We start from the raw sequence: 11,641 nt of genomic DNA on the forward strand, positions 1-11,641 counted from the left end.
TCTTGCTAAACAGTCTTCCCTATTGTTCAACTCTTTACTCTCAAAGTTCCTCATTTTGACTCTAAGACTGCTTGCAAATTCAGAACTCCATTTTTCTTTATCATACAGTGCAACTCATTTGGTCTTTGCTCATTCTGGCTGCCGAGGAGACCTAAAACGTCCTACCCATAAGGCCCATCGGGGCACTTTCAGAAACGATAGCACAATATGCCCCAGAAAGGAATTTGGCCACATGCATAGGAAGCAGAAGCAGAAGCACTGCATTTGTTAGGATATTTCCTTCCTGTCTACTCTATCTCCTTCCCCTTTCGACGTGTACTGACCTTAACCTGGCATCTTATATCTATGCGCGCACATTAGAAATCCTAAATTCTTTACAGGACAGCAGAAGGGGCCGTAGGAAAGGTGAGGGGGGTGGGTGAGGCATTTTATCCTTAACCAAGATACAGGTATAAATCCATTGCCATCCAGCTGATTCTGATCCATAGCGAGCAGAACTACCTGTAAGGCAGAGCAGAACTACCCCAGAGGGTTTCCAAGCCTGTATCTTTATGGAAGCAGACTGCCACATCTTTCTCCACTGGAGCAGCTGGTGGGTTCAGACCACTGACCTTTCATTTAGCAGCTGAGCACTTAACCACTGCACCGCCAGGGCCCCATAGGCAACTCAAATTTTTCTAAACACATAAACGCAGACTAGTTGTGTCTTATTTTCTCCTGTAACATAGATGAACTTACAGTGCCCTCTTTTATTATCTGGCTTCTAACTAATCACTTTGCGTCCACCTTATAGCTTGTTTTTCATTACTATTTAAGGAAGCAAATGAAATACACATTGTTTTTTAAAAATTCAGAATTGCTATTTTACTTTTTGAAGCTTTAAAGTTATTCCAATAGTTTGAAAGGACAAAAGCATGATTTCTTTATCAACACAAATACATATTACACGGGAGCAGAAGAAATAACACAGATTTTCAGGTAATAAGACAGGGTATATTGCACTTTCAGGGGCACCTTACGTTAGCCCTCTGAGGCTTTCGGGCTAATGCGCTGTTTGTTTCCTTTAAGGCTGGGGAGCTGTGAGAGAAAAGTCGGGCAACACCCATCTGGTCAGCTGTGCTGCCACCAAATAAATATAAACACGGAAAACAAACATGGACAGCCAGGGTGGTGGCTCTCTTCACAAGAGTTCGTTTTAAAAAAAACATTCCACAAATGTGTTTAAAATATCATTTCTGTCAGTTTATCTGCCTAAAATACCTTTCTACCTTTCTTCCTGCTTAAGGTCCACTGATTCAGCTCAGAACTCATTCACCCAAGAAGTCGTCTTGAACGTCTCCAGCCCAAAGTGACGTCTCTGGAACTCACTGCATTTCCTGACTATGCCATTTTTAAAATAAACTGTTTTCTTGTAAAAGGAATATGTGCTCACTGAAAACAGAAACTATAAATACAAAAAATAGAAAAATGGCCTATAATAACTTCTGCAGGGTGGTTAATAGTAAGTTTCTTTGACTATTATTTTACATTTGCAGGATTGTACCTTGAGATTATATTAACTGTACAATATTGTATCTTGCTTTTTTCACAAATGACAGCCATTTTCAGCCATTAAAAAACTCTGTATCATAAACACATCCCATAGTATTCGAGCCATTATTTGCTTCCAGTCATATAGCCTTGTGACATTCATGTATCATTTTCTGCCTATGTAACTGTATTGTACTGATTCACTGCCTCATTCACTCGTTCTTCAAACATTCATTAGTCATTCATATGCCATTGTGCATACATATGTGTTCTCTCCCACACTAAATTATAAACTTCTTGTGAGTAGAGACCACTTTTTTGAATTTCCCAAAAACTCTGAGCATAGAGTTAATCAAATGAGAAGTACTCAGTAAATACTTGAGTGAATGGACTTATCAAAATTTCATTTATTCTTAAATCTCCAAATGAAAAATCAAATTCACAAAACAGACCAGACTTACTGGTCTGACAGAGCCTGGAGGAACCCCCAAGACTATGGCCGCAAGACACCCTTATGACCTGGAACTGAAACCATTCCAGGAAACCACTACCCAGCCAAACAAAAAAGCCATAATATAAACATAACACCTGAGAGAAATGTGCTCCCTAGAAAAATCAATTATAGGAGATCAAAGGGGCAATATCTGCCCAAAAGCAAAGATGAGAAGGCAAGAAGGACAGAAAATCAGGACTAAAGGAAACAGGAACCCAGGGTAGAAATGGGGAGTGCTGGCACATTGTGGGGAATGAAATCAAGGTCATGATATACTTTTTGTACAAACTATGGGATGGGAAACTAATTTGCTCTGAAACTGTCACCTAATTGCACACACACAAAAAATTTCATTTACTCTCAACTTTTTAAAACCATTCTCTTTACATCAAGATACACATCACCTTAAGTGCAGTGACTCTTGACTGCCTTTTAATAAAAGGTAGTTGTTTTCCTTCCAGGCAATTCCAACTCATAGCAACCCTATAGGACAGAGTAGAACTGCACCATAGAGTTTCCAAGGAGCGCCTGGTGGATTTGAACTGCTGACCTCTCGGTTGGCACCTGTCACACTTAACCACTACGCCACCAGGGTTTCTGAATAGAAAGGTAGGAAGTCCTTAATTATGTCTTAAAATTTCCAGTGCAAGATTGGAATTTGACTACCGTATTCCACTGGAACAATGTTAATTAATCATTTGTGGCAACACTTAGTAGACAAGGAGTGAGTTGGAGTCTGTACTAAGCTTAAGACCTGTGCACCCAGGCCATGTGCGGTGACAGAGAGGGTGAAACAGGTGAAGAAGCAGATTTCAAAGACAGAGCATTACAGAGGTAGGGGAGGGGGGAGAGTGCTGACACATTCAGGGGTCTGCAACCAATGTCATGAAACAAGCTGTATATAAATTGTTGAATGAGAAACTAATCTGCTCTATAAATTTTCACCTCAACAACAATAAAATGTCCAAAAGAAAAAAAAAGACACAGCATGTTGAATATTATGAGAATGTTCAGTGATGACACAGGCAACATATGACACTGGGCAGTCTTGTGAAAGAGAACAATGACAAGGAACCCAGGTGATTAGGTGAGCTGGTGGACCTCAATAGGGGGTCTGTCTGTCCACCGATGGAAGGATAGCATCCCTGGCCTTAACAGGAGAGGCTCAAGCATGGCCTAAGAAGCATTTGGATGTCTTGGACTATACACTACCCTCTTTCAGTCTTGGGAGCCTTGGGAGCAGTGGATAAGAGCTCAGCTGCTAACCAAAACGTGGGCAGTTCGAACCTACCAGCTGCTCCTTGAAAACCCTGTGGGGAAGTTCTACTCCGTGCTGTAGGGTCGTTGTGAGTCCGAACTGATTTGACAGCAAAAGGTTTGGTTGGTTTTGTTCTCTCATTCTTGACAGTGATTAGGGGAAGAGGCCATCCTTTCTGAAGCTGACCTACCCAAGACTAACAGTTCCTGATTACTGGCACCTGCCACAACCACATTCAGGAAGAAAAGACTCAAGGAAATGTTTAGGTACAATGCCTTGTATATATTCTGGAGCAAGGCTCTTTTTATTTACCTGCTCAAATCTGAGAGCACTTTTTCTTTCTTTGACAAATCACTGAGGAAAGGTCAAGCTATTCATTAATCTCTTGCTTATCTACTCAATGTCACAGTTTTACATCATACATTCTTGTGCCCTCCACAGCAGCAACAACAAAGGGCAATAAACAGTTCTTATAAACTTATTATTTAAGGGTATGTCCATAATGATCAAGATGATCAGCATATAAATTTTTTGTAGATCGGTTGTTGTGTATGCCACTATCTAAATAAAAACACCGTTATTTCAATGTGTTTCCTTGACAAAGTACTGTAAAGCTGGAGAATACTTCAGACTAAATGTTGGTTTGAAAGGAGCCAATTCTTTTCAACAGAAGAAGAGCAGAGACTCAAAATCTTTGAAGTGACTTCACAGAGATGAAACATATGCTTTGAAAGATGCTGAAGAAGCTTTCATAGTATCTAGGGAAGCTAACTCAGCTTAGTTTGCATCACTGTCGTTCCTTTTTCTTCCCTTTATACTGAAAATCAGTGAAACCTGGAATATAAAAAATAGTTTCAATTACTTAAAGATGGTGTTGCCTGGGATTTCTGGTTTGGAAATTTGTTATTTTTCTTCCATATTTTAAAACGCTTATAAAATGGAATGGGCTGATTAAGGGGAACTTTTTAAGTTCAGGAAGATAGGAAAAACGAATAAGTCGCATGTAATTATGCTGCCCAGCGATAACTTCTTGTTAATACTTTAATTTGTTTTTGCCTATTTTTTCATATATGTGCTTATTTATACATAATATGTCTTAGTTTCCTTTTCTTTAATAAAGTTCACTCCTTTTTGAAAAATTGGAATAAAAATGTACGCCATATTATTCTCCACTTTCTCTAGGAAAAAAGAATAATTCCTGTTTACTGAAAATACATTCAATAATTATGAGGGATAGGGGTCAAGATTACTCAAAAGGAATAAATATCTGGAAAAAAATGACGATGCTTTGTATATTTCCTAAGCTTTTCTTCAGAAACATTAGTATTTTGTACCTTGTTTTGTATTTAAAAAAAATATCAAAAATAAACTTTTAAGAGTTTATCAGGTTAATAAACCCATACTGGCACTTTCTAAGTAAATGGCCCTGGAGTCTTTAATGAGTCCAGATATTTATAGATCAAAAAGTTGTCGGTACAACGTCCTGGACCATACTAATGATCTCTAGAAAATATCAAAATCTTTCAGGATACTTAATAATCAATTTGTGTATGACCACTGTTAATTTCTGGGTAATTCTATGTTTTAGTATTTAATAATTGCTTTAAAAGTATCTTCTGCCACTTGCTTTGTTACCTATATTAAGAGTGAGCTAGACATAATTAGCTTGAACTTCAGTTTAAAATCAAAACAGGATAGGCAAGGTCAACTGACAAACTGGGGGAAAAATGTAACTTATAGACGAGGAGGTGTAATTGCCCTATTAGAGAGTTTTAAAAATTCAAAGGCCAATACCCAAAAATTAGCAAATGACACACAGCCAGGTCACCAATAAAAAAAGGCAAATAGCCCATAAATATATGAGAAGATGCTCAACTGTTACTTAGCAAGATCTTTAACACATTTCTATTGTTTCTTGGGTTTTTGAAGAAGTAACTGTTTAAGGAGCATTAGAAATTAAATGCTTGAGAATTGGCCTTTCTAGGAATTAAACTTCCTCATCGCACACACACAAAAATTCTGCATTTGCTCTTTTTCTAGAACGTAGTAGGTCAATGAGCATTATGATTAAGAAATATCTGATACATGTGACTATTTTTTTTATTGTGGTGAAAAACTGTGTGACTTTTTAATTTTAATAAATCCATGGGATATTTTCCCTACAACAAGAGTTACCTATGGGAAGTACAATATATACTAACTATGGGTAAGACCCTATTGCCTAATGTCATTTGTATTACGGAACAGTTCTGTTAACCTGCCTTAAGTTTCTCATCTGAAAACCAGGACAGAACCAGGTGCTTTCCAAAGCTATTCACAGTGCTAAAATCCTAATTTTAATGTTTTGTTTGTGTATAGTTCAGAGTGAGATGTAAATTAAAGTCCATGACATTTAAATGAAAAAAAAAATTTCTGTCTTCACAAGTATGAGAATGTGGTTTGTAATATATTTACTTTTTTTTAAACTTTCAAGAGCCAAGAGGAAACAAAATGAACTTGTGTTCCTTCTGAGAAATGCCCTTTTCTGTGTACTCGGTTTCATGATTCCTGTGTAGTGTTTGGCATACCACAGTAATTATCTTGCTGGTAACAGGAAAGAGAATCAGACACAGCCAAAGATGAGGTACCTGCCAGCCTATTAATGTTCAGGGATAGAACTCAAAGAGTCATGGCTGCAAGTAAAGTAGAACAGTAAACATTTTGTGGTTCCTCCAACCATCAACAAAGGTCAATTGGTTGGCAGGTGCTTAATAGGTGTTAACGACGGTAGCATAGCTGCCCAGAGCAAGACCAAAAAGAAGGCTTAACTACCCCCTGTTTTGTTCTCCCCTGTCAGGTTTTCACAATTGCCTAGAACTATCTGTGTGCTGAGGATTCAGCAAAAACACTCTCCCCCAGGAAATAAGAGCCGTGACACAAATAGACATATGCACTCCCATGTTCATTGCAGCACTATTTACAAGAGCAAAAAAATGGGAACAACCCTAAGTGTCCAAAATGGATGAATGGGTAAACAAACTATGGTACATATACACAATGGAATACTAAGCAATGGTAAAGAACAATGATGAATCTGTGAAATGTGGATGAACTTGGAGGACATTATGCTGAGTGAAATAAGTCAATCACAAAAAGACAAATATTGTATGAGACCACTACTATGAATAAATCAAGAAAAGGATTTTACACACACACACACACACACACACATTCTTTGATGGTTACCAGAGATAGGAGGGACAGGGAGGGAAAATCACCAATTAGAAAGAAGACGTATATTAATATTGGTGAAGGCAAAGACGTTACACAACGGGGAAGTCAGCACAAGAGGACCAAGGCAAAGGAAGGCACTGAGAGGAAAGCAAGAATAAAGGGTAACCACAGTAATTACCATAACATAGACAGCCCTGCAACAATAGTATTAACAAATAATAATCTGCAAATGGATATACAGGTAGACAGGTGTGCTAAAGAGGAGAGGGAGGGTGCAAGGAGCACTCTACCTGCAGATACAGATTTGGTTATGGAGACTACTACATATACATTAGTAGATGCTGCATGTATATTAATACAGACAATAGAAAACACAAGAGACACAATCATGGAAACTTCCTAGACATAGCCAAATACCTCGTGGGGCAAAGTTAGTAGGCTTGACGGCTGAGGACCACAGACTAAAGGGACACCTACATCGACTGGCATAACATAGTTCATAAAGACAATGTTCTACATCCTACTTTAGTGAGTAGTATCTGGGGTCTTAAAAGCTTGCAAGCTGTCATCTAAGATACAGCTATTGGTCTCATTCTGTCCAGAGCATAGGAGAGTGAAGAAAACCAAAGACACAAGGGAGCAATTAGCCAAAAGGACTAATGGACCACATGAACCACAGTCTACATGGCCCCAAGACCAGAAGAAGTAGAGGGTGTCTGGCCACCACTACCGACAGCTCTGACCAGGATCACAACAGAGGGCCCCAGGCAGAGCAGGACAAAAATGTAGAACAAAAATCAAAAACACAAAAAAGACCACACTTACTGGTCTGATAGAGACTGGAGGAACCTCCGAGAATGTGGCCCTAAGATACCCTTAGGTAACATAGAATTGACACCATTCCCGGAGACCACCCTTGAGCCAAATAATAGACTTACAAAATAAATAATAACACCAGAAAGGAATGAGCTCCTTAGAACAGTTAACTATAAGAGACCAAAAGGCAGTATCTGCCCAAAAGCAAAGATGAGAAGGCAGGAAGGGGTAAGAAAACCTGCTGAAAGGTAATGGGGAACCCAGGGCGGAAATGGGGAGAGTGCTGACACATTGAGTGGGCTGCAATCAATGTCTTGGAACACTCTGTGTACAAATAATTGAATGGGTATCTATTTTGCTCTGTAAACCTTCACCTAAAATAAGTATTTATTTTAAAAAATATTTCAGTATGAAAATAGTCAGGTACCAAAACACTGGAAGACAAAATGAAGTAGACAGATGCTTGCATCTACTTATAATGAATAAGTTTGAATAAGTAAAACTGAATATCGTTGACATTTCTTTGTAAGTGACATTTTGAAATATGGTAGAGTCGCCAAGAGTTGGAAATGAGTCGACAGCAAAGGGCTTGAGTTATATATATATATATATATATACACTATTTATATACACACACACAGGAGCCCTGGTGGCACACTGGTTAAGAGCTATGGCTGCTAATCAAAATGTCGGTGGCAGTTCGAATCTACCAGGCGCTCCTTGGAAACTCTATAAGGCAGTTCTCCTCTGTCCTACAGGGTAGCTATGATATATATATACATATATCTCCATTGTGAATGTAATTTCTACAGATCTTACTACTGGTAATAAGACTTACAAAAAAAAAAAAAAAGAAAGCTCTATTTCTGTCTCATAGAACTTATCCAGAAAAATAGCAAACAATAGGTGAAATCAAAATGTTTAAGAAATCAAACCTACAGGCCCCAGAAGAAAACAAATAATAAAAATTAGAGCTGAACTAAATGAAATAGAAAACAGAAAAACAATTGAAAGAATTAACAAGACCAAAAGCTGGTTTTTTGAAAAAATCAGCAAAATTGATAAACCACTGGCCAAACTGACAAAAGAAAAACAGGAGAGGAAGAAAATACCCAAATGAGAAATGAGATGGGTGATATTACAACAGACCCAAATGAAATTAAAAGAATCATATCAGATTATTATAAAAAACTGTACTCTAACAAATTTGAAAACCTAGAAGAAATGGATGAATTCCTAGAAACACACTTCCTATCTAAACTACCACAAACAGAGGTAGAACAACTAAATAGGCCCATTACAAAAGAAGAGTTTGAAAAGGTAATCAGAAAACTTCCAACAAAAAAAAGCCCTGGTCTGGAAGGCTTCACTGCAGAGTTCTACCAAACTGCAGAGAAGAGTTAACACCACTACTACTAAAGGTATTTCAGAGCATAGAAAAGAATGGAATACTCCCAAACTCATTCTATGAAGCCACCATATTCCTGATACCAAAACCAGGTAAAGACACCACAAGAAAAGAAAATTATAGACCTATATCCCTCAAGAGCGTAGATGCAAAAATCCTCAACAAAATTCCAGCCAATAGAATTCAACAACATATTAAAAAAATAAATCACCATGACCAAGTGAGATTCATACCAGGTATGTGGGATGGTTCAACATTCGAAAACAATTAATGTAATCTATCACATAAATAAAACAAAAGACAAGAATCACATGATTTTATCAATTGATGCAGAAAAGGCATTTGACAAAGTTTGACACCCTTTCATGATAAAAACTCTCAGCAAAATAGAAGGACAATTCCTTAACATAATAAAGGGCATTTATACAAAGCCAACAGCCAACATCACCCTAAATGGAGAGAGCCTGAAAACATTCCCACTGAGATCGGGAACCAGACAAGGATGCCCTTTATCACCACTCTTATTCAGCATTGTGTTGGAGCTCCTAGCCAGAGCAATTAGGCTAGATGAAGAAATAAAGGCATCCAGACTGGCAAGGAAGAAGTAAAATTATCTCTATTTGCAGATGACATGATATCGTACACAGAAAACCCTAAGCAATCCTCAAGAAAACTACTGAAACTAATAGAAGAGTTCAGCAGAGTATCGGGATACAAGATAAACATACAAAAATCAGTTGGATTCCTCTACACCAACAAAAAGAACATCGAAGAGGAAATCACCAAATCAATGTCATTTACAGTAGCCCCCAAGAAGATAAAATACTTAGGAATAAATCTTACCGGAGATGTAAAAGACTTACACAAAGAAAACTACAGTATGCTTCTGCAAGAAACCAAAAGAGACTTACATAAGTGGAAAAACATACCTTGCTCATGAATAGGAAGACTTAACATTATAAAAATGTCTATTCTACTAAAAACGATCTATAGATATAATGCAACTCCGATCCAAATTCCGATGACATTCTTTACTGAGATGGAGAAACAAATCACCAACTTCATATGGAAGGGAAAGAGGCCCTGGATAAATAAGGCATTACTGAAAAAGAAAGACAAAGCGGGAGGCCTTACTTTACCTGATTTTAGAACCTATTATACCACCACAGTAGTCAAAACAGCCTGGTACTGGTACAACAACAGATACATAGACCAATGGAACAGAATTGAGAATCCAGACATAAATCCATCCAAATATGAGCAGCTGATATTTGACAAAGGCCCCAAAACAGTTAAATGGGGGAAAAGACAGTCTTTTTAGCAAATGGTGCTGGCATAACTGGATATCCATCTGTAAAAAAATGAAACAAGACCCATACCTCACTCCATGCACAAAAACGAGCTCAAAATGGATCAAAGACCTAAACATAAAATCTAAAACAATAAAGATCATGGAAGAAAAAATAGGGACAATGTCAGGAGCCCTAACACATGGCATAAACAGTATACAAAACATTGTTGAGAATGCAGAAGAAAAACTAGATAACTGGGAGCTCCTCAAAATCAAACACCTATGCCCATCCAAAGACTTCACCAAAAGAGTAAAAAGACTACCTACAGACTAGGAAAAAGTTTTCAGCTATGACATTTCCAATCAGCGTCTGATCTCTAAAATCTACATGATACTGCAAAAACTCAACTACAAAAAGACAACCCAATTAAAAAATGGGCAGAAGATATAAATAGACACTTCACTAAAGAAGACATTCAGGTAGCTAACAGATACATGAGGAAATGTTCACGATCATTAGCCATTAGAGAAATGCAGATCAAAACTGCAATGAGATTTCATCTCACTCCAACAAGGCTGGCATTAATCCAAAAAACACAAAATAATAAATCTTGGAGAGGCTGTGGAGAGACTGGAACTCTTTTACACTGCTGTTGGGAATGTCAAATGGTACAACCACTTTGGAAATCGATCTGATGTTTCCTTAAAAAGTTAGAAATAGAACTACCCTACAGCCCAGAAATCCCACTCCTCGGAATATATCCTAGAGAAATAAGAGCCTTTACACAAACAGATATATGCACACGCATGTTTATTGCAGCACTGTTTACAATAGCAAAAAGATGGACGCAACCAAGGTGTCCATCAACGGATGAATGGATAAATAAATTATGGTATATTCACACAATGTAATACTACACATCGATAAAGAACAATGGTGAATCTGTGAAACATTTCATAACATGGAGGAACCTGGAAGGCATTATGCTGAGTGAAACTAGTCAGAGGCAAAAGACAAATATTGTATAAGAGCACTGTTATAAGATCTTGAGAAATAGTTTAAACTAAGAACACATTCTTTTGTGGTTACGAGAGGGGGGAGGGAGGGAGGGTAGGAGAGAGTTATTTACTGATTAGATAGAAGATAAGAAGTACTTTAGGTGAAGGGAAGGACAACACTCAATACAGGGAAAGTCAGCTCAACTGGACTAGACCAAAAGCAAAGGAGTTCCCTGAATAAACTGAATGCTTGGAAGGTCAGTGGAGCAAGGGTGGGGGTTTGGGGACCATGGCTTCAGGGGACATCTAAGTCAACTGGCAAAATAAATTCTATTAAGAAAACATTCTGCATCCCACTTTGAAGTGTGGTGTCTGGGGTCTTAAATGCTAACAAGTGGCCATCTAAGATGCATCAATTAGTCTCAACCCACCTGGATCAAAAGAGAATGAAGAACACCAAGGTCACAAGGTAATTATCAGCCCAAGAGGCAGAAAGGGCCACATGAACTAGAGACTTATGTCATCCTGGGACCAGAAGAACTGGATGGTGCCCGGCCGCAACAGATGACTGCCCTGACAGGGAGCACAACAGAGAACCCCTGAGGGAGCAGGAGATCAGTGGGATGCAGACCC

At 38.2% G+C, this 11,641-nt stretch overlaps 1 protein-coding gene across 5 annotated transcripts in view; it reads left to right on the plus strand.

Moving 5' to 3' along the window:
- LOC126061336 (complement receptor type 1-like) overlaps positions 1–1,637 on the plus strand; it is a 130,689-nt gene extending 129,052 nt beyond the window's left edge. For all 5 annotated transcript variants that reach the window (XR_007513767.1, XR_007513768.1, XM_049857835.1 and 2 more), the window contains one exon: positions 1,286–1,637. Coding sequence is in view for 3 of the 5 variants with exons in the window: in XM_049857835.1 (XP_049713792.1) it covers positions 1,286–1,352 (67 nt within the window). In the remaining 2 variants the exon portion in view is untranslated. The remainder of the gene's footprint in view (positions 1–1,285) is intronic.
- The last annotated feature ends 10,004 nt before the right edge of the window (positions 1,638–11,641 follow it).

The sequence above is a fragment of the Elephas maximus genome, chromosome 18 (genome assembly GCF_024166365.1).
Source record: "Elephas maximus indicus isolate mEleMax1 chromosome 18, mEleMax1 primary haplotype, whole genome shotgun sequence".
Classification (NCBI taxonomy): domain Eukaryota; kingdom Metazoa; phylum Chordata; class Mammalia; order Proboscidea; family Elephantidae; genus Elephas; species Elephas maximus.